We start from the raw sequence: 24,960 nt of genomic DNA, 5'->3' as shown, positions 1-24,960 counted from the left end.
ATTTTATATAGAATGGGCTTTAGTCAATTATACAAGCGCAGAGATCGTGAGTGCGCGAAGAAATTTTGTCTCTCATACAAAATTACAGTCATATAAAATCTCAATTTTGTAAGTTTGTAACGAAAATGCTTAAGGGGGGATTCTGATGTAAAAATAAAAAAATAAAAGTACTTTAGCGTTTTTAATATTAATAATAAATTGTTTTTAAACTCTAGGGATATATTGTCCCATATTTAAAGTACACAATTAAAATTTTTTTGGGTACAGAAAATTGCCATATTTTTGAAATATAAGGGCAAATACGTCCAAAATTTAAATGCAAATTGGCAGTCGTAATATTTCTTTGCAGGATTATTTAAGTAAAACAAAAAAAAACAAAAAGATTTTTAAAGATAATATTCAAAGATCGTTGGTAAACCAAAAAAAGTGTTAAAAAGTCAAAAATTAAAAATGGTGGACTACAAGAAAGTTTAGTTTTTATCCTAAAAAATTTGTTTGTTTTTGTTTAAAAAAATAGTTAAATAAATTTTTTTGATCGGGGCAGTTCACCGACAAACTGAGTATTATCTTTAAAAATATCTCTTTATAAGTTTTATTTTAGATAACTATGCGAAGAAATATCAAGACCGTCGATTTGCATTTAAAATTTTGTACATCCGCCTTTATGTTTCGAAAACATAGCAACTTTCGGTAGTTAAAAAAAATTGATCTATACTTGACTTTTACATCAAGATGCTTATGCTCAGCTCATGAGTTTTACTAACTGAGCAACTTACACACGTACGGTTTACGAAGCATATCAATACGTTACAATGTCAATATATTACCACATCAATATCACACGCGCATACGGATAAATTTTCATATAAACTTTCGTATTAAATTAGGTGTCTAAGTCTAATTATAAAAACTCCAGTTATTTCTTCATGTAATTTGCATGTCTGTATAAATTTCATACTGTAGATATGTATTAATGAGTACATTTTAATTCTAGAATAAGATTTCCAAGTCTGTATGAATAATACAAATAAAAAGTAGTTACAAAATTGTTGCGTTTAATTAATAAAACAGAAGGGACTTTAGGATTTATAGATCACAATGGGCCACAAAAGATTAATAGGTTTTTTTAAAGAGTTTATTTTTAGATTTTATTTCTTTAAAGATTAAGAATTTATCATAAAACTAGTTTATTTTTTTGCCTACAAAGAAAAATTGATCTTATTTGTCTTGGTCTGCCTAATATAATAAATTGTAGAAATCAGTCATCAATTCTCTTCTTCATATAGTTACATATAACTCTCTCTAAATGACGAAATGGATTTGTGCATAAAAGAAAAAGTGCTTTATAATAAATATCCGAGAGATCGATTTTTCAAACATTTGCTCGCGATAAATATGTTTTAATGTACGAGATGTGTTAGAAAAGTAATGAGACTGATTTTTTTGTAACTATAAATTTTATTTTTTTTTACACATCAAGGTTGTGTCCTTCAAAATAGTTTCCTCGAGCAGTTAGACAGCGACGAAGGCATTGTCTTCGTAGCAGTTCTGGAAGGCTTTTGCTGGAATACCTTTCAGCTCGTCGGTTACGCTCTATTGGATATTCTGGACAGTCGGGGAATCGTCCACAAAGAATTTATGTCTCCAGGACAAACTGTCAATCAAACTTTTTATTGGGAAGTCCGATTTTGAAAGATTCAAGAAAAGAGTGACATGTATGCGACCAGGCATTACATGCACTTGGATGCTGCACTACGATAATGCGTCCTGTTACACAGCAATCTCCATCAATGAATTTTTGGCAAGAAATAGCATTCCTGTGGTTTCTCAGCCCCCCCCCCCTCCCCCTTCTCCTTTATTCCCCAGATCTCAGTCTCTGTGACTTCTTTTTATTCCCCCAATTTAAAAACCATTTGAAAGGGTGTTACTTTGGTACTTTGGATAATATCCGGAAGAGCGTAACCGACAAGCTGAAGATATTCCAGTAGAAACCTGCCAGAACTGTTACAAAGACTGGAAACAATGTCTCCGTCACTGTGTAACTGCCCAAGGGCACTATTTTGAAGAGGACAACTTTGATGTATAAAAAAATAAAATAAAATAAAATGTTTACAAAGAATCAGACTTATTACTTTTTTAACACACCTCGTATATCTCTCCCGAATTTGTTGATCTCAGGTACTAATTGTACGTATACATTTAGCGATAGAAAAGTTTCGTGTGGAAGTGCGCAGTCAGATTCTATTTTAGGAATGTACTAGCACCGCAAAAACGTCACAAAAGAAGATCTCTTTTTCTTTTCCAGTGGATTAGATGAGCTCTCCTCTATTCAGTGCATTGATGTTCTCCAGAGGCTGGCGCATTTCGGGCGGACTGTTGTATGCTCGGTACACACGCCTAGCGCAAGCGCATTTCAAAAATTTGATCATGTTTACATCATAGCCAACGGACAATGCGTTTACAGAGATTCCGCAAGCAACGTTGTGCCATTCTTGCGAAACATAGACATAGAATGCCCAAAACATTACAATCCGGCGGACTTCAGTGAGTAATACATATAGACTGGTATTCAAAATGTGCTTATAAAGATGTTAGCGCGCTTTTTTGACATTCTATCTTTATTATTTATTAGATGCAAAACAAGAAAAGAACAAAAACATGCTAATATCTTTATAAACGTGTTTTGAATGGGCCATAATGTCACGGTTATCTACCGTTTATACAATATTGTACTTTTTACTTTGCAATCCGGTGGATATCTGAAGGATGAAATGTAGCCATCGGCTACTTTAAATTATTACTTAAGAATTTTCATTCGATATGTATGCATAATTTATTTGCATTATTGAGTAATGTAGTCTGAAAGAAATGCTATAAAGCATTGATCTCGATCTTTTCATAAATAATGTCAAGGAGATTATAAGAATTAAGAATTGATAATTTATAATTCAACTTATAAGAAAAAAAAATTCATTAGTTAATTAAAAAATTACACCTAATTCGATTTCGATAAAAAACGATTACATTAACAAAATTACATTAACATAAAATATTTATTTTAGTAATAGAAGTCTCAACGGGTGATTATGGTTTCCATGTGGTCGAACGGATGGTCGCATGCGTAAACGCGAAGCTACCGCTTCCAATTTGTCGATCAAACAACTTTGATTTCGATAAAAAGAACTTAAAAATTTCATGGTTCGATCAATTTAGTACGCTAGTGAAGAGAATGATGGTGCAAATTTATCGGAATAGAGTAAGTTTAACGTATTTTGTATTCTTAGATAATCAAATCTATATCAAAAAAATATTTTACAGAACGTAAATTTTTTTTCATTTAATTTTATCAATAAAATGTCAGCAGAAATATAAGTAAAAATAATCAGTTACATCCAGTCGAGACCGAACAAAATCTGCCTTTTCATAATTTCAATGGTAAATTCTATTCAGTTTCTATTAAGTTTTGTGTTAGATTAGCTTTAACTTGCGGTATTGGGATATAACGTATCCAGTGCAATTTTTCACATTGTTGCAACTTTTTTATAATATAATTTCAAGACCTGGATTAAAGACCTGAGGTTAAAAAAAATATTAACTATCCGTAAATAGGATAAGCCTGCAGGAGTTTTTCTTGTGTCATTTTGATTTTCAACGTGAGAGTATACGAAAGTCAAAAGGAATATCTTCGAGTATCTAAATCGTAAGGTTACGGTGTTCTGGATGTCTCTTTATTTCTTATTAACTATACATTTACTGAGTTCTAGATATTATAAAAGTAGGTGCATAAAATTGTAGAATTAAAAAAAATGTTTTTTGTGTAATGTATACGCATTATTGTGTGCATTGTAATATTCTTTTGTCTTTTGCTTTATACTAAAATGCGCGCAAATACTGAAACTCTCTTCAAGATCTGTGCTTCATAATTATATGTATAATATGCAGTAATAAAAGGATATTTTATGTGTACAATAATAAGTAATTGTATATACAATAATCGAGATTTCACATATTTTTAACAAAAAAATAGAGAAGAAAATGGTATTATGGGTCATGTAGGTATTAAGAGCATCCATATTATTTTCTTTATTATGTAACAAAATGCTAATAATTATTTATGGAGTTATTTGTTTAGTTGTCATTATACATAACAGTGGTTGTTACTATTAAGTGTAGCTAAAAGAAAAATTGGTACAAAAAGAAATTTTCGGAAGAAAATCATTTTCAGCAATTTCTGTAAAGTCAATAAAAAAACGTTTATAACTTGAAAAGGAAGCATTTCCAAACCCATGTTTATATGATTTTTATCCTTACAATGAGTGGGATATGCTTTTAAAGTTTGGCCAACTATTTCTGAAACACCCTGTATAATGGCATTAATGTTCCAGCAAGAAATAATAATAGAATCGACGTCAAATCGACATCAAAATTATTATTTCGACGTCAAATTATTTCTCGCTGGAATACCAATACATAATAGCTAACAATTATTATACGGCATTTTTAATTTAAAATTTTTCAAAATTTTTTTAAGGTACATTTTAACATTTAATTACACATATTTCTTTATTGTTTTTAAACTTGAGCGTATTATAACCATAGAGATATTACACATAAAGTAGAAAAGCCAGTTTCAAAAGTGACCCGTTGGTAGAAAGAGACAGAAAACGGGTGCTTTAATCTATCTCTTTCTTAAGAGAATGGTATACTGTCGGAAATTATCGACACATTACAGTGTTCATTAATTTTCAAATTGGCTTTACAGATTATAAAATGCTTTTGCAGAATAAAAATACGCACCAAAACGAAGTCCGGTCTGGTAAATTTTACGAGAAAACCGAACAAAAACTTAAAAATTTATTTATTTTTGGCTCGTGGATTTGTCAACCGAGGTTAACTTTTGTCATTTACTGACGTTCTGTAGCTCGTATGTATGAAATGAGATCAGCCTGAACTTTAGAAAACTCTAACAAACAACATTGACTATGTGTCATTCCAGTTGAAAACCTAACAAAAAAGTTTAATAGATAAACAGCTGTACGTGTACAAATTTCGCTTAGCGCACGTAAACAATGACAAGCAAAGCAGTGACTGCAGTTGATAGATCTTTCCGCAGATGGCAAAATAATCGAAAAACAAAGACAGATCTATGCGTTGGACAAAGAGCGATAACATGGTCTCCCTTAAAAAATAATCTGCAGTGACGACGAAGAAGTTTTTCGATTACTTTAGCAATTTTTTAATGGTGATAGTACAACAAAGACAAGAATATAGGTTCTATCTTCTTTCTCTTTCTAACGGGGGGACATTTCCACTTACAGATCTGTCTATGGCTCCTTTATTTGTAATATCTCTATGATTATAACACGAATGTATGTACAGTGCGGTGCAATAATTCGAAGGATCATAGTAGATGGCTAGACTATGACGTCGGTAAGTCAGCCATCTACTATGATCTTTCGAATTATTGTACATTCGAGTAGCTTTATTTAACTTTTTATTTGACTGTATACATTTCGAGTTATTCAATAGCATTTTGTTAACTGTATACATTTCGAGTTATTCAATAGCATTTTGTTAACGTGAGTATGGAAATGTGCTGGTAATATGGGCACTATCGACATTTTTATATCAAAATAATTTTTCAGTAAATTGTTTGTCATTCTACAGGCTGCGTTCGGAAACATGTCATCAAGCAAGGATAAAGATATCATTTTGTTCTTGCTGTTTAATGTTAAAACAAAGAAATTCTAAGCCATGGAAAATTAAAAATATATAATTTTAATTTTTGTCACAAAATATATTGTATCTTTTTAAACAAAACTAATTTTTAAAGTAGAGATATGTTTTTGGACCAATAATGTAACAACACAATGATAATAAGAAAGCCTTCTTTGGTCGCAGCTAGATCTTACTGCCTATATTTATTTATGTGATTTTATATACTTCTTTGAATTCAACCAGAAAGTGCGCCGAATTTTTTCCGGTCGTAACACAGTATGTCGAATAAAAATTAGTAATATCACGATTTTTATTAAATTAATTAATTTAATATAATAATTGATGCTGATTTGCATCTATATACTCATTCCCACCTAAAAAAACTCTCAAATGCGTTGTCACTCATATACAAATATTGCGAGAAATATCATTGCCCCAGTAATCAAGGTGGTAAGACGCCGAAACCGGAGATTCCAGGATGGACCCTGGGTGGAGTGTTATTTTTCGCAATAAGTTTTTTCAGGGGGGAATGGGTATATAGATGCAAATCAGCATCAATTATTATATTAAATTAATTAATTTAATAAAAATCGTGATATTACTAATTCTTATTCGACATGCTGTGTTACGACCAAAACAAATTCGGCATTTTGGTTGAATTCGAAGAATAAAATTACACAATATATATAGGCACTAAAATCTAACTGCAATCGAAAAAGGCTTTCTTATGACTAATTTTTAAATTTTTGCGATAGTTCATATTGTCACCCCTATTCTTCTTCGATCCATGCAGTGTCGTTATACTTTTATAAATCGTGTTCCAAGTCAACCAAGTGTAAGTAATAAATATCTCATAACTTTGAGTTTAGAATCTATTAAACAACATTTTGAATATAATCATTAAGTTTTAATATCAAATATTAATTATTGACAAAATTATTAAATAAAATGTAAGTAGTGCCCATAATACCGCCTTTTCCTCTATGATTTTAATTTAGAGATAGAGTGACAAAGTTACAATATATCACAAATTCCGATGTAGCGGTGAAGTAATCAAAAGTAGCAATGCCAACCTAGGGTTAGTATTGGCAGAATACAAGCATAATGCAGTTGATAATGTAAATGTCATTTTGTAATGTTTTGCTCAAATTTGCTAGTAAACTAGCAACATATTGCTATTGTTTTGTTTACTGAGATTAGTAGTTAAATATTAAATAATTTTTATCATAAGCGACTTTCAATTACAAAAAACGCGTGCAATGAACTTGAAAAGAAATTACATAGACATTCTACGAGAGCTAGCAAAGTTATCAGATATTTGGATGGAAGATTTCCTTCAAAATACATAAAGTTAAGCAGATTTCTCTGTATGTTCACAGAATTACATGTACCTGAAGATAATGCTACACCTGTTTCTTGGATTTGTAATAGGGGCGTTATTTTTTAACATGGGCAATGATGCGTCTAAGGCCCTCTTCAATTTCGGCTTTTGCTTCGCATGTATCATAGTTTTTCTGTACATACCCATGTTACCAGTACTGCTGTATTGTAAGGAAAAATTACTTTTTACGCGTAGAACATTAAGAACGGTGCATAAGAAATAAAAAAAATCAAGACTTTCTTACTGAAATTTTAACTATTTTACAGACTTTATAAGAAAATGCGTTTATCACACACTAAGAAAAAAAAAGTTGTTAACTTGATTAAATTTTTTAATGGTTAAATTTTTTCAGTCCATGTATTTATGTATTTAACTTAAATATACGAAGTACTTGAATATTTCAACATTTATGTATTTAACTACTTAATTTAACTTAAATATAGAAACATTTGAACTGAAGAAATTTAATCAAGTTGAAAAATTTAGTCAATGACTTTTTTCAGTGTACAAACAAAGCGTAACACGATCTTATGATACTGATCGTTAATATAATAATCGTAAATATATTAAAAAAAATTAAATTATCTTTTCTCAAAGATTTTTTGTAGAAATACGACAATGATGATAAAAAGGCCATTATTTTTAAAGATATTTGCTCAAAATAATATTTCGTTTTTTCTTATTGCAGTTCCTTCGGAAATTCAACTAATGAAGCGTGAGCATTTTAATAGATGGTACGATCTTAGTGCGTATTTTTGGGCCTTTACAATTGTTAATATACCTTTGCAGGTAGGTTTTCTGTAAATTGTACTCGTATTTTATATATTTTTAGCATAAGCAATATATCAAAAGGATTCTTTTTCTTTGATAGCGCTATAGTCCAAATGGAGCTTTATAGCAAATTCAGTTGGACTTATTAGTATACATATTAAATGGCGTACACAAATCGACATAAAGATGTGTGTTTAATATAAATATATGAAAGAGATAAACCGCGAAAAAAATCCTTAATATACTTTATTGTATTGTTTGATAAAATATATGTTTTATCATTTGAGAAATTTGCGTTTTATTTTTCATTTAGATTAGATTAGTTTATATCACTTTAATATGCATCAGTGTGCACTAGTGCAGTTTAAAATGAATTTGTTATTTGTTTCTGAGAGAAAAGTGGTCCTGGATCTCTCTTTGATTTTGTAATAATTACAATTTTTAAGGGAATTGGTTTTATGAAAGTAGGATTCTTATCATAAAGATTATGTCTCGTTAATTTACATTAAATTTTCGATACCAATTTGATACCAATATTCATTTCTAGCCAAACATTTTATAAATTATTGTTAATCTTTTTTCAGATATTTTTCGCAATTTTATATCTGTCACTAGTCTATTTAATCACGGGTCAACCCCTAGAGTTACATAGAAGCGCCAAGTTCTTTGGAACTTGTTTTGTGTGTGCCTTCATCGCTGAGAGTATAGGACACAACGTTGCTAGCGTATTTAATGCTGTGGTATGTTCAAGATTTTAAACATCGCAAACAAAGAAAATCTTTCCTAAGATCGACAAATAATTTTCTTTATTATTCATTTTTAGAATAGTGTATTCGCTGGACCAGCATTATCTTGTCCCATGATGCTAACCGCGGTACAAGATTTCGGCGATACAAGACCTCTACCGCTTTACCGGACAATTCCCATGTACATGAGTTACATCCGGTACGCACTGGAGGCTCTTATAACGGCCATGTATGGTTATGGTAGACCGAGATTACCTTGCCCAAAGGAGGAAATATACTGCCATTTCAGTTCGCCTAAGGAAATCATGCGAACAATAGGTAAGAATCTATTGACCTGATTTTTCAAAGGTCGCATAATCGGTAACTATTACACAGTTACACAATGTGTAGCAGCTGTTACACACATTGCACATGTATTCTACACTAACGATTTTTCGTAAAAGTTTTGAGTATTTCGATGTTAATCAGTATCCGAAATATTTAAGCAAATTTGTCTGTATTTCAGGTGCAGAGACACCTCCAAATTTTTGGTTGGATATATTCGCTCTTTTCGTTATCTTATTTATTTTTAAAGGACTCTCATATTATCTGTTGAGACAAAGGGTTCAACCAAACAAAGCTTTTCAGATGATTCACACAATTAGAAAAATGATCAAAAGCCATTTAAATATGTAATTGTTAGCTATATGTTTTATTTTCGCACGTATCAGGACGTATGACATGTTAACTTTTATAGGCTCAATGTTCTCTAAACAAATAAAATACGTTCTGGAAATGTGGACCTGGAATGTATTTGCGTCGAGGATACAAATTTGTCGATACAATGATATATCAAACGTGATATTAATTATACTAAAAGAAGAAAAGAAAATAAAATAATTTGTAAAAATTAAACAGACAATTTTTATTATATAGTTTTTTGTTAAATAAAAAATTAATGAATTATGTGATCTTATTAATATCATCAATCATCTAAAATTATTACACAACTATTCAGCTCAAGGTAACTTTAAAATAAAATAAGGCATTTCTATAAATAAAATTTATGTTACTGTATTAAAATATTAAATTTGATGTTGCATAAGACACACAGTTTGCGTTACAATATTAATTCTATCGGAACTAACAAATGAAAAATAATTTTTTTTTCTGTAAACAATTATGAAAAATCATGAAAGAAAACAATACTATTTATTATATGCCGTCATTATACAATTACAAGGTAAATTATAAATAATTATCTTAATGGTTTTACATTAGAAAAATTTGAGACCGGTCACGCTTCGAGTGTAGGTGCGACTTTATTTTGAAGCGCTTTTATGTTTCCAGAAAAAAATGAATATTGGACTATGAAGCCAATGTCTATTTTTGGCATCGGTAATGTCCACGTTTTTGTGGTTTTTAGCGGTACTATACGTTAATTAAATAAAGACTGCTATTGTCCGTCTTTATCTAATTAACTCATAACATCGCTGAGAACCATAGAAACGTGGACATTACCGACACAAAAAATGGACATTGGCTATAACACAGTTCAATGTCCAATTTTTCGGAAAACATAGAGGCAAAATAAAGTTGCATCTAAATTCGAAGCCGCTCTCAGGTTTCTCTCTGGTTTTACCCAAGGAGAAATCTGAGAGCAGCCATGCCGGTTTTTTCTTTATTTATGTACATCCAGCGTGTTTGATTCTGTCCATGGGGAAATTTTCTAAACTGAAAAGTCGCTATCTTTCTACATACTTACAGTTCATGATTAACGTAACGACCAATAAGCTCTAGTCGTTTCATTAATCATGAACTGCGAGTATGTAGAAAGTGGTGACTTCTCAGTTTGGAAAATTTTTCCATGGACAGAATCAAATTCCATGGGTGTACAGTCACCTGCATTATAGTTGCGACACTTTTCTTTAAATGCGTTTCTGAACGCGCCATTATAACGAGAGCTGAGAACGTGATTTGTTCTTACTTGTGGATCCAACCAACTATGTTTGCTGCTCTATGAGCAAGGTTACATTCTAAAAACTATCGAAGAAAAAGTGTCGCAACAATAATACAAGTGACTACGCTTTGAAACTCCCGGTACACTAACGACCCACATTTATTTCGGCCGGAATTTGAACTAAAAGTCACATCCACTTTGCGGCTCGCCGTTAAAAACAGTGTCACCTAAAACGAATGTAGGTTGTTGTCCGTGCCACCGACGAGAGATAATAGTCTTTTGTCGGTGTGTATGCTAACAACCACTTTGCTGTCGATAAATCGTTTATCGTAAAGTGGACGCGGTGTCCATGCTAAGACGTTAGAACGTGGCAAGATCATATTGAGTTTAATAGATTCTACCTGCTTATAAATGATGTTACATCTAATGTCAAACATCCTGTATATATGTATGTATGTATATACAAAATATTTTAATCAATCTAGTCAATTTTCTCCAAAATTATTAAAAATATAAAAAAGAAATAAAATGATTTCAAAGGGGATATTTTAGTTACATTGTTCTTTTTTTAAGTAAAAGCATTAAAAAGATATGAAGATCATTTCTGTTTTTTTTTTATTTTTTTTTTATAAAGTTGTCTGATTTTGTTTAAATACCCAAATAACATTTCATGCAAAAGCAAAAAGTAATGCAATGCAATGCATTTGCTACAACTGTTACCTTAATTAATAAAAGCAGAATTTGTTGAAAAAGCAGAACTTGTATGTTGCTAAAATAACAATTTTTACTTCTGATACTTGAATAAAGGTGCCGCATTTTTATTATAAACAATGTTAAAAATATTGTCACAGTCGCACAATTATTGCCGCAAATTAGTATTAAATTACTGTACTCTGCGTATTTCTTGCATACAATATTCTATAAAATAAGGACTTATCTTGTCGGCACCTTGCTTGCAACATCTTTTAACAAGTTATGAATAAGATGTCAACAAAATATTCAATGGGTAGTCTGATTTCTCCAGTTATTCCATGTTAAGATAAGAATTAAGGTAAAAGTATTAAGATAAGTATTATTATTCTGCATAAAAATTAATAATTTATGAGGCATTTTGTATTTTATGGCAAAATCTGTCAGCATGAAGTAATAAATATCTTGTAAACTATTGAGTTTTTAATAGTTTTATTTCAATAATTTTATAAATTTTATAATATACACAGAATAACTGGAAAAATCAGATTATACAAACAAAACCAGACAATTTCTTTTTAAAAATTAGGAATGACATTTTAATTTATTTGGAGTCTATACCTAAAAAAGGTATGTATAAAAAAATACGTGTTTTTTATTTTTATCTGTACTATAATCCAGATAGCACACAATATATATGATAAATATTAATAAACGTTTATCATAAATATTTTTTATAAATATTATAGAAATATTTTATAAATATTTTATATATATGACGGAAAAGATTATAAAAATCTTTATTTAAAATATTGTTAAAATATTTATTAAATATTTTCCAAAATATTTATGTAAATATTTATGATAAATACAAATAAAATAATTAGTGGTATTGTTGCGTAGCTTTTCTTATTCTTTTTTATACTGTTTCGATGTATGTACTATCGGTTCCTCTTTACTGTCCTAGTTTACACCAAGGACTTGATACGCGTACTATTATAGTAATTTTCTATTAAATTATCTTAATTTCGGCAATAAATTTAAAAAATAGTATACTAAACTGGTACAATATGAATCAAGATTATTAAATATATGTATCATGTATACACGCATCGTCGAAAGTAAGATTTAATAGAAAGAATTTAATAGAAAGTTACGAGTTATAGTACGCGTATCAAGTGCTCGATGTAAGCTAGGCCATTATTGTAAGTTCCTGGTCTGTTCTTTTCAACCGCATTTGAAGTGAAACTGAAAAGAACATACCAACAGCGTCACGTGAACGCCCATCTGTGGCCGACCGGCGACCGGCGACTGAGCAGCTACTTCCTGTTCCTGTTGAGCCACGTTGAGCGAGCCATGCCGAGGTGTGTCTATATTTATAGAATAGATCTGAAAGTCCTTGAGACCCTTAAGTAAATTGAGTATAATCCATTAGTAATCCTTGAGGAGGTTTAGTACATTAAATAGGCGGTGTATGCCGGTATATATATTCCTCAAAAAAATAAATTTAAGAGAGTTGTGGCACCTGAACTTTGCCGGCGGCGTTTTTATTGATATCTACGCACGAATTAAGTCCCAGAACATGTGGAAGGAACCTTTGAATACCTTTCCTCGCTAACGTCTAACCGAGAATGATAAGAATTGTCTATGTATATTAATATTGTAATTATTAAATAATAAATAAAATTAAAATTAATTCATAATTTTTAGTTCTACTATTCCTAATTAGCAGATAATATTTTTTTAAATATTTAAAATACACAACAATAAATATTTAAAAAATATTGTTTGCTGATGCGATTTTTAATACTAAAAAATTTTATATAAATTTAATAAGAAAAAGTATTATAAAATTTTACAAATCTTTATCATAATAATTAATAAACATTTTCAAAATATTTACCATAATATTTATCATAATAATTAATAAACATTTTCAAAATATTTATCATAATATTTATCATAATAATTAATAAACGTGTTCAAAACATTTCATCATCATCTAAGTCCTTTACATCTTGGCAGATGCGTGGTGACTATGCTTGTGCTTCCATGGTTCTAATGACTCTCTTGATGGTGGTGCGCCACCCGTCTCTGCTAGTGGTGGCTCTCACCGCTTTTTCCATGGTGGTATCAAGCAGTTGCGTAACTGTATCAGTCCAGCGTGTTGTTGAGCGGCCCCTTCGCCTCTTTCCTTCTAGCTTTCCCTGAACTATCAGACGTTCGATGTTGTTACTGCGATTTACATGCCCAAAAAACTTGAGGATTCGGCTGTACACCACACTCGACAGTCTTTGTGGTGGATTTATCTCTGCCAAAATGGACGCATTTGTTCTTCTCGCTGTCCAAGGAATTCGCAGCATCCTCCGCCAGCACCACATCTCGAAGGCCTCCACGCGTCCTCTATCAGCCGCTCGCAGTGTCCATGTTTCGGAAGCATACAGAAATACCGAGAATACTAGGGTCCTGACTAGATTGACTTTGGTGTGTCTTGTGATGCTAGGATTTTTCCATACTTTAGTCAGTTGGGCCATTGCTGTTCTACCCATTTGGATGCGCCTACGGATCTCCGCTTCGCAGTCACCCTGGTTGTTTATTAATGCTCCCAAATACACAAATTTATCGACCACCTCAAAATTGCCGATACGCACCGTTTCTGGAGAGTTGTTGTGTTCGCGGTCAATTATCATGATCTTTGTTTTCGAACTGTTTATGCGAACCCCATATATCTGGCTGATGTTTTCCAGTTTTTTCATGAGTGTTATCAGTTCTCCTTCGCTTTTGGCAATCAGCAGCGTATCATCTGCATATCTAAGGTTCGAAAACTTATCGCCGCCTATGGTCACACCGCCGTCCCAATCCTCCAGCACCCGCCTCATCACATGTTCGCTGTAGATATTGTACAGTAGTGGCGATAATATGCAGCCCTGTCTCACTCCCTTCCTAATTGCACTCTCTCCCGCGGTGATGTTCTCAATTCTTACGACAGCTGTGCTGTCTTTGTATAGATTTTTGATTAAGTGTATGAGATGTGTCGGGACGCCCATTTCTTTGAGGATGGGCCACAGTAGGCACCATCTGACATTATCAAAAGCCTTCTCGTAATCTACAAAACAGACGAACATAGGGATGTAGTACTCTCTTGCCTTTTCTATCAGCTGTCGTAGATTCAGTATCTGTTCTCGTGTATCTCGGCCACTGACAAAACCAGATTGTTCCGGGGCTATCTGTCGGTTAGTGTATGGCTGTAATCGGCTGTGTATGATCTGCAAAAGAATTTTGCTTGCATGTGATATCAGTGCTATTAATCGGTAGTTCTCACATTTGTTGGCTGGACCCTTTTTGTGTATAGGGATCACTATAGAGGTGGTCCAGTCTTTGGGCCAGGTCGCGGTAGTCCATACTTTTTGAAGAATGCAGTGTATAGCTCTCGTTCCCACTGGTCCCATTGCTTTGAAGATCTCCGCTGTTATCTGATCTACTCCCGTGGCCTTATTGTTAGCAAGCTTTCGTATGGCTCTTTCCGTCTCTTCCAGCAGAATATGTGGTTCCTGTTCATATTTCTCTAGGCGATCAGTCACTGCGTCCTCTTCCTCTCTATACAGCCTCTCACAGTACCTTCTCCATACCTCCATTATGTCTCCGATATCCGTGATTGATGTACCGTTTTCATCATAGATAGTCCACGTGCGTGGTTTGAATTTTCGTGTGATTAGTTTGATTTTGTGGAATACATCCCCAGGTTGAAGACGGTCTGCATGGAGTTGGATGTCTGCGCAAATCCCATTCAATAGGTTGTTTTTGTCCTTCCTACAGTTTTTTTGAATGTCAGATGATATCTTTTTATATTTATCCACTGCTTCGGTACTATTTAGGCCGGCGGCTAGCAATTTCCTTCTTTTTTCTATCAGCCTGTAGGTGCTGTCAGATATCCACTCGCGTTTCCTTGGGCTCTCTTTTGGTTTTTGCGTGCCAGTTACTGTTGTTTTGATTGCTGTTTTGAGCCGTTCCCACAGGTCATCAGGGTTGTCCGACTCTTTTATGTCGTCTCGCTCTATTTCCTTTTCTAGCCCATTTTGGAAGGCTTGTTTGTCGGTAATTGGTGGTAACTTGCTTTTGGTTGTTGTTTTTCTGCAGCTCCTCATCCTTGTCCTAAACTCAGCAGCCTATGATCCGTACCGCAGTCCGCTCCAGGTAGTGTCTTCGCTGAGAGAACGGCCGATTTCCAGCGATTTTTGATCAAAATGTAATCAATTTGGTTCTTGGTGCGATTATCCGGCGACGTCCACGTGTATTGTTTCCTTATGTGCTGTTTGAACATTGTATTTCCAATCGCGAGGTTGCTATCAATACAGAACTGGATGAGCCTGGAACCTCTGTCGTTCCGTATTCCTATGCCGTATCTCCCCAGCACATCGCGGATGTGATTATCGCCGTCAGTGCGTCCCACCTTAGCGTTCCAGTCTCCCATGATTATGGTGACTTCTCTATTGGGTATTTTCTCAATGATCCTCTGTAGAGAGCTGTAGAAGTTATCCATGTCTTCCTCATCTGCCTCAGAGGTGGGTGCATAGACTTGGATAATATTTAGTGTGCACGGTTTCGCCTTGAAGTGTATTGATATTATACGGTCACTGACAGTTTCATAGCCGAGGACCGCCCTAGCCAGTGTGCCGTGCACCATAAAGGCCACCCCGTTGCGACTTGCGTCATCGGGTCCAGAGAAGTATATTGCAAAGTTGTTGCTCAAAACATTTACCATAATATTTATCATAAATATTTTTGAAACGTTTATAATAAATATTTATGATCAGTCCAATCTACGGCCATAAAAATATTTATTAAATGTTTATGATAAATGTTTATAAAATATTAAAATAAATATTATAAATATTTAGTAAATGTTTTATAAATATTTTGTGCTATTTGGGAACATATTAAAGGCTCGTCAAAATCGGAGAGAGACACTTCCGTAGTGCATGGACGGATGGTCATACCATACATGTAGAGACTTTTTTAATTATTTTTGGAAAATGGAAATGTCGGAATATAACTTTATCATACATCGTTAAATTTGTAATAAAATAAGCTTTATTTTATTTATAAAAAGGAATAAAACTGTTTAAAAAAAAGGTAAGTAGTGATGGGAAATGTAAAAAAAATTTTTATTACTGTTATAAAGTACTTCTCAAGCCATTCAACTTTCAATTAGACTATTTTTTTCTATCACCTATAGTTTCTTGACAATATACGCTTTGAAAGAAGAAAACCGATTTTCTTTGAAGGGTTGTTTTATCCCCTAAAAGTGAATATTGGCACGTATAAAGAACATGTCCCTTATTTTGATCTGTATTATAACATTTAAAGGTTCTTCAAAATTGGAGGGAAACACTTCCATCCCTTTCCTTGTTAGTTTGATTGCAAATTCTGATGGCTTTATTTCTCGCCCTTGTTGGGGCGAGTCGATACATTAAGCGATCGTTTTTTGTACAATATATTAACCTAATGCATCAAACAGAGAAAAGCAAGAAATAAAGTTATCAGAATTTCTGATCAAACAAGAAAAATCATATATTAAAGAGATAATAATTGAAATGAGTAAGTATTCAATTGAATATGATGTAAATAGCACACAGGAGAATCGATATCAATTTCGATGAAGGTTAGATTATTGGTATGGCATAATTATTATATAATTAGATAACAATTATCAAATTTTGTAGTAATTATGATCATACTAGATGTTAATATTTATTAAATCATAAATCAGCAAAACCAAATTATTTAGTATTTACATATGATATGACAAATTGATGTGGTAAGTATTACTGAGCAATTTAGTCATATTTGTAAATTTATTTGTTTATATTTATTATATGATTTGATAATAATTTATCGAGCTTTATTATCGATTTCGACAATCTTGGGTAAATTAAACCAAATGTTGAATAACAGTGACCATTTTGTTTTTGTTACATACACTAAACGTTTCATTAATACTATGTCACCTTACCATTTAGTAATATTCATCCAGGCTGGATAATTATAACTAGACTTTTTTCTTAGTGCATGTTACACAGCCATACCAGGTGTGTAAATATGAAACCAAAATTTGCTCATATATGGCTCTAGTTGTCAATGTAGTAACTGTCAAACCGCGTCATTGGCGCCTTTTACTTGTGTTTACATTTGTCAAAGTCTTTTAACTCACAACAATGCAAGTTTCATACAACAACATATTTTTTCATAGCGTTGAATATGTCGAATTTTGTGCCTAAAAACCAGGGGGTCCAAACTCCCTCTTGGAAAAGAGGGGGACACTTTCAGCGCCGCCTGTGACATGCACCCAGAAATATGAACCAAAATAAAGGGTGGGGGAATTGGCGGTACTTTGAACTGTAGCGCGCGCGCGCGTACTTTGACCGAATTCCACAAAGTGCATGATGTATTATTTCATCCTTGTTGGTCTGAATATTAAACAAGGATGAAATAATGCATCATGCGCTTTACGGAACTCACTTTTTATATAAAATAGATCAACTTTTTTAAAATTATCTTTTTCATAAATGCAATGCATTATATTTTTCCGTCCCACTTTAGACAGACTGCGGACTGTCGGATATTAAGATATTAAGAAATATTAAATATCCGGTGTGGTTAAAAAAGTGATGCAATGCACATATGTGCTCCACCCATCACTTATACACACACACATTCACACTTACATTTGTACATTATAATTAAAATACAAAAAAAATAAAAACTAAAACTAAAATTATAAATTAAACTAAAACTATGAATAATATATATAAAACGCATACAATAAAATACAAAATATATAGATACATGTATACATAAAAATATAAAACACTTTATGAAGTATTTATTAAACTAAACTAGTTATAACCACTTAAAATAATGCTTCACAAAAATAATTATTAATTAATACGCTGCTTTTTCGTTATATTTTTACACTTTTTAAATGTGTCTTTTCTTTTATTTATACTATTTTTACATTTTGTACGCATTCTCCTACTTTCTAATATATCATTAATGACATCGCGTTGTACAATTTCGATATTAAAATTATTTAACAATCTATTTTTTTTATCACACCACCATACTATAGTTTTTAAAGCAATTATACGCACTATAATTTTTGTAATATTGTTATGATGTTGAATACACTCATGCCAATCTATATCTAAAGTCCACGTTTCAAAAAAATTTAATATAACTGTCAAAATATTTCGCTGGTGACCTCTCGTTCTTAATAACTTATTAACTAAACATATTAATTGTCTCATACAAACTGGAAATTTACTGGATTTTAAGCAATTTTCACATTCAGTACAAAAGTTAACTTCTTTCAAAATTAATCGTATAATTTCTTTCTGATTATCTAATGATGACGTAATAATAAAATCATCAGGTACATTGATATCTGAAATTAATTCTTATTCTTTATCATTAAATATATTATCAATATCGTGTTTATTTTCTAAATATTTTTCGAACGTAGATAATATGTCACTATCAGAAACTTCACAATTACCACGTGTTAAGGAAACTGATTTCATGTTATTAATTTGTAATATGTCTTTACTATCCAATTGGGAGATTGGGAGGTTAGAGCAAAAACTTAATTGCGTTTCCCTGTGAAAACAAAAGTTCTATTTACACTATGTACAAAGTTATTTCCTACATTAATTTCCTTCATTCATACCTGTGAAAACAAAAGAAACAACATTTACAGCTTTTACTTTCGGTATGTTTTCTATAAGAATTTATTTAGATAAATTTCCACACTTTCTAAAAACACGTGCTTTTTCTCCTTCTCTCCAGGTACGCTCTCCAGTGCCTCCTATGTCACCGTCTAGTGACTCTCTATCGGTAACGTGGCAAATTCAAATCCTTTAAGAAAAGTATCGACACCCGTATAATTGTGTCGTGATTTTCTTTATATCTCCCCCCTTGGGAGAAGAACAATTATGCATCGCATCATGGGTAATTGTTCAGGAATCATTCACCACTGGGATTAGTTTTGTAATGTGGAAAAGGTTAGATTCCTTCTTCTTATGTCCGGTGTCAGCTTCATAGATAGAATTGGAAATCTTCTTTACTATTTTGTATGGTCCAATTCTTAATTCATCTAGCTTCTTTCTATTTAGTCGATTTCCATTTTCCACATATACTAGGTCTCCGACATTCAATTTTAAATCTTTCCGATGCACATCGAATCTTTTCTTGTTATAGTCGTGTGACTTTAAGGTATTTTTTAAAGCTAATTTTCTATCTCTTTTTAAATCTTCATTTGTACACGTAGATTTTAGTTCCTGTGGTAGAATATTAACATTTTCGCCCTCCAATAAATATTTTGGAGCGAACTTTGTGATTGTGTGTTCTGTTTTGTTATAGGATTCTACACATTTTTGTGCAATAGTTGTCCATGCAGTCTTTTTATCACTTTCATTAATTTTGCATCGTATTTTATTAACCAATGTTTGATTTAACCTTTCATTGAGACCGTTTGAAAATGGTGTATCAACAGCCGTGAACACCATCGTGATATTTTCTTTTTTCAGAAATTCTTTAAATTCTTTTGAATTTATTCCAGAGTATTGATCTGTTAATACCATATCGATTTTATAACCTTGCGTCACATTCTCGATTAGCTTAATAAAGTCATTTGAGTTTTGATTTTTTGATGTTAGAATATGTGCATATCTCGTGAAATGGTCAACTAAAAGGTGTAAATATTTTTTTGTTGAACGAGATCCTCCAAAACCTCCAACGGTGTCAATGGATACAATTTCAAAAGGGTATTTTGCCGGACCTAGATGTGACATCAATCCATATTTAGGTCTTCTTCTTGACTTGTTTTTTATACAGATTTCACAAGTGTCGCAAATCTTCTTGATGTTGTTAACAAGGTTTTCCGCTGAGTAAAATAGTGTTATTTTGTTTATCATTTGAGTCCTTCCTAAATGGCAGTAGGTTTTATGTATATCTTCTATTAGTTTCTTACTTAGCTTTTCTGATAACATAATTTTTTCTTTTCTTTTAATCTTCCTGTAGTAAACTCCGTTTTTCCATGTCAGTTTGTTTTTCTTTTTTTTTTGTAGATCTAGATATGTGTTTTGATCATTTTGTATGTCTTCGAGTTTGATTAAATTTACTATTTTCAGAAATTCATCTGTATTTTCGTAAGGTTCTAGGACCGGATTTCTGCTTAAACAGTCTGCCTCCTGGTTTGTTTTTCCTGGGTTATATTTTATTTTAAAATTATATTGTGATAGGTAATATGTCAAGTCACCTAATTCTTCATCCGTCCTAGCCTTCAAATTCATATTTTCCAGAGGTTTATGATCCGAGTATACCGTAAACTCTTTTCCCATGAGCCAGTGTTGCCAGTATTTTACGGCTTCTTTGATTGCCAAACATTCAAGGTATATTGCCTTTTTTTTCTTTTGGGCTTCTGTTACTTTTTTTGAAAAGTAAGCCACTGGCTTACTCACTCCATTCTTATCTTTTTGTTTCAACACCGCTCCCACTCCTATGATGCATGCATCTGTGTAGATATCAATTGGAACATCTGGATCAAATATTTTTAAGACCGGTTCAGAGCACAGCCATGACTTTATCTTGTCAAAAGATTCTTGGCATTCCTTTGACCAGTTGAATTGTATTTCTTTTCTAAACAGGTTATGTAGTGGTTCTAGTGTAACTGCAATATGTGGTATGAATTTGTGATGAAAATTTACTTTACCTAAAAATTGACGTACATTCTTCCTTGTTGCTGGCACTGGGAAGTTTTTGACTGCAATTAAGTAATCTTTTAATGGTTTGACTGAATTATTCTCTATTATGTGGCCTAAATATTTTGCCTGATTATTTGCAAATGTGCATTTTGAAAATTTTAGTCTAAAATCTTCCTTCAAGATTGCCTCCAATAGTCTTGATAGATGTACCATATGTTCTGCAAAAGTTTTTGAAAATATTATGATATCATCTATAAAATTTACTACAAAACTAGCAAGTTTATATTTTCTTATTATGTTGCTTAATATTCTCTGAAAAATTGCTGGTGCTGTCTTTAATCCGAATGGGAGGCAAGTCCATTGAAAATGGCCCTCCTGTGTTACGAATGCAGTTTTGTGTCTATCTTGGATCTTCAGAGGAATTGACCAAAATGCTGAGTTAATGTCCAGCGTTGTAAAATATTCGCAGTTCACTGTTTTCACCATCAAATCTTCACCCCGTGGAAAAGGTTGTGATTGAGGGACAACGATTTTATTAAGTTCTCTAAAATCTATGCATAGTCTTGATTTTCTGTTATCTTCTTTTTTGTATGCCAGAGTAACTGGGGCAGTGAATGGGCTATATGAATCTTCAATCAGACCCTCTTCTAACAATTTTGTTACTTGATTTTCTATTTCTTTTCTGTCTTCAATTGTGCATCTGTAAGGGCGTTTACAACAGTATTTCTCTACTATTAAGTCAATATGAGCCTCATAATCTCTTACCCTACCGACATCGTATTTATCTTTAGCAAATACTGATTTATATTTGCTTATTAATTTATCAATTTCAGATTGCTGATATAAATCTAAATGGTTTATTAAAGCTTGAAATTCATCCGCATTTATATGTTCATTGAAGTTTACTTCACCTTTTTCTTGTTTTAATATCTCAGAATGTAGTAAATTTTCTTCTTTCTGTTTGTCATTTGGTATATTAGAAATTTTGGTATTTGTTTCAATTGTATTTTGAATACTTATTTTTTTTTCCATGTCACCTGAGAATTCAGGAATATTGACATTTTTATTCTCATCTTGATTTTTATTTTGTATTATTTCCAGATTTTCATTTTGGATTAATTTGAAATTTTTTATGCAATCCAAACCAATAAGAAAATCATAATTGAAATTTTCATTGTCCACAACAAAGACGTTCATGATCCTCTCCATATTGTAGATTTTTATTTTTAAAGTAACCGTACCTTTTGTTTTGTTTACACCATTAATAGTTTTCAAGTTTACTATTTGTACATTACTCATATCTTTCTGTTTTATCTTCAATAATTTTGCATTAATTATTGATACATTTGAGCCTGAATCATAAATTCCTGAAACTTCTAAGATGTCATTCAATAGTAACTTGACCTTAATTAATGGTGATATTTCTAGTTTTTTGGGTTTTCCTTGTTTAATTCTATTTCCAATTCTGAGTTATTCACTGTTTTCAGTAGATCTGTCTTTTTATTTTTTTCACTTTTTTCTCTAAACCAACAACTTGATTCAGGATGAAAACGCTTACCTTTCTTTGCATCCTCACATATTTGGCATGGTTTTTTTTCCTCAGACTTTTTTGACTTGTTATCAGAGTAAACTTTTCCTTTTTTCTCAACAAGGTGTTGTAATCTGCTTATTTCGTTGTATAAATCTTGAGTTTCTTGCAAAGTTTCTCTGTCAATTTTGTCAGATATATAATTTGGCAAGCCAATTGCTATGAGATCTATCATTGTTTCCTTATCTATCGACTTCCTTACTTGCAATAGTAGTTTTTCTTTCTTCAGAGCGTAATCAAGTAAAGGGCCTGTTTGATATTTAAATGCAAAAGCGTATCTAATTGGAGACCAGCCTTTATTCCCAAAAGTTTCACAAAAATTCTTTTTCCATTCGCTCCAATCAGATTCTACTGTGAACTTTAAAATCATACAACTGTACCAGTCTGCACTAGATTTTTCAAGGAAAAACTTTAAGATTTCAATTTTTTTTCTATTCTCTTCTATCATACAGCGTTCACACTCTTTTTGAAATTCATTTATCCACTGGTTTGCATTTGAATTTTTTCCATCAAATTTCTCTATCATAAAATCTTTAGCTATTTTGCTCAAGTTTTGTACTTCTGATTTTTTTTGTTTATTTTCTAAAACTTCCTCTAGTAATTTTTTTATTGTTTCATCTGACATACTTTGTGTCGTTTTTTTTATTTCTTTTTTTGTAATCTCTTCTAAATAATAGTCTTCAAATAGTAAATTGCCATCTTCATCCAAATATACTTTTGATAAATTTGCTGTTAAAGTAATCCAGACTTTTCTAAATTGATTTCTCTTTTTCAGAGTGTTCTTGACTCTTCCAAATATTTGTGATGTTATTAATTCTTTGTGTAGATTTATATTTTGTAACTCATCTGGTATTGCAAACGTGCGCCCATCTGGTGCCAATTGAGTTTAGGCACAGTATTGTTGTCTTCCCATCTGATGATCCTCTCATCATAAAGTCAAACCTTAGTTTGTCCATTTTGCCGAAATATCCGCAAAAATGTTGTTTTGTAATATGTCTTTACTATCCAATTGGGAGATTGGGAGGTTAGAGCAAAAACTTAATTGCGTTTCCCTGTGAAAACAAAAGTTCTATTTACACTATGTACAAAGTTATTTCCTACATTAATTTCCTTCATTCATACCTGTGAAAACAAAAGAAACAACATTTACAGCTTTTACTTTCGGTATGTTTTCTATAAGAATTTATTTAGATAAATTTCCACACTTTCTAAAAACACGTGCTTTTTCTCCTTCTCTCCAGGTACGCTCTCCAGTGCCTCCTATGTCACCGTCTAGTGACTCTCTATCGGTAACGTGGCAAATTCAAATCCTTTAAGAAAAGTATCGACACCCGTATAATTGTGTCGTGATTTTCTTTATATCTCCCCCCTTGGGAGAAGAACAATTATGCATCGCATCATGGGTAATTGTTCAGGAATCATTCACCACTGGGATTAGTTTTGTAATGTGGAAAAGGTTAGATTCCTTCTTCTTATGTCCGGTGTCAGCTTCATAGATAGAATTGGAAATCTTCTTTACTATTTTGTATGGTCCAATTCTTAATTCATCTAGCTTCTTTCTATTTAGTCGATTTCCATTTTCCACATATACTAGGTCTCCGACATTCAATTTTAAATCTTTCCGATGCACATCGAATCTTTTCTTGTTATAGTCGTGTGACTTTAAGGTATTTTTTAAAGCTAATTTTCTATCTCTTTTTAAATCTTCATTTGTACACGTAGATTTTAGTTCCTGTGGTAGAATATTAACATTTTCGCCCTCCAATAAATATTTTGGAGCGAACTTTGTGATTGTGTGTTCTGTTTTGTTATAGGATTCTACACATTTTTGTGCAATAGTTGTCCATGCAGTCTTTTTATCACTTTCATTAATTTTGCATCGTATTTTATTAACCAATGTTTGATTTAACCTTTCATTGAGACCGTTTGAAAATGGTGTATCAACAGCCGTGAACACCATCGTGATATTTTCTTTTTTCAGAAATTCTTTAAATTCTTTTGAATTTATTCCAGAGTATTGATCTGTTAATACCATATCGATTTTATAACCTTGCGTCACATTCTCGATTAGCTTAATAAAGTCATTTGAGTTTTGATTTTTTGATGTTAGAATATGTGCATATCTCGTGAAATGGTCAACTAAAAGGTGTAAATATTTTTTTGTTGAACGAGATCCTCCAAAACCTCCAACGGTGTCAATGGATACAATTTCAAAAGGGTATTTTGCCGGACCTAGATGTGACATCAATCCATATTTAGGTCTTCTTCTTGACTTGTTTTTTATACAGATTTCACAAGTGTCGCAAATCTTCTTGATGTTGTTAACAAGGTTTTCCGCTGAGTAAAATAGTGTTATTTTGTTTATC

The 24,960-nt window shown here is 32.1% G+C and overlaps 2 protein-coding genes across 4 annotated transcripts in view; both read left to right on the top strand.

The window, feature by feature from the left end:
• Nucleotides 1-9,510, top strand: part of LOC105196913 (ATP-binding cassette sub-family G member 1) — a 45,331-nt gene extending 35,821 nt beyond the window's left edge. Inside the window, exons 6-12 of the mRNA XM_039449505.1 lie at nucleotides 2,306-2,544; nucleotides 3,063-3,256; nucleotides 7,098-7,266; nucleotides 7,788-7,888; nucleotides 8,455-8,610; nucleotides 8,694-8,934; nucleotides 9,122-9,510. Of these exons, the coding sequence (XP_039305439.1) occupies nucleotides 2,306-2,544; nucleotides 3,063-3,256; nucleotides 7,098-7,266; nucleotides 7,788-7,888; nucleotides 8,455-8,610; nucleotides 8,694-8,934; nucleotides 9,122-9,291 (1,270 nt within the window). The 3' untranslated portion in view covers nucleotides 9,292-9,510. The remainder of the gene's footprint in view (nucleotides 1-2,305; nucleotides 2,545-3,062; nucleotides 3,257-7,097; nucleotides 7,267-7,787; nucleotides 7,889-8,454; nucleotides 8,611-8,693; nucleotides 8,935-9,121) is intronic.
• Nucleotides 1-24,960, top strand: part of LOC105207298 — a 232,416-nt gene that overhangs the window by 53,208 nt on the left and 154,248 nt on the right. The gene's annotated exons all lie outside the window — the stretch shown is intronic.

This window comes from Solenopsis invicta, chromosome 5, assembly GCF_016802725.1.
Source record: "Solenopsis invicta isolate M01_SB chromosome 5, UNIL_Sinv_3.0, whole genome shotgun sequence".
NCBI lineage: Eukaryota > Metazoa > Arthropoda > Insecta > Hymenoptera > Formicidae > Solenopsis > Solenopsis invicta.
This window is presented reverse-complemented; position numbering and strand designations above follow the sequence as displayed.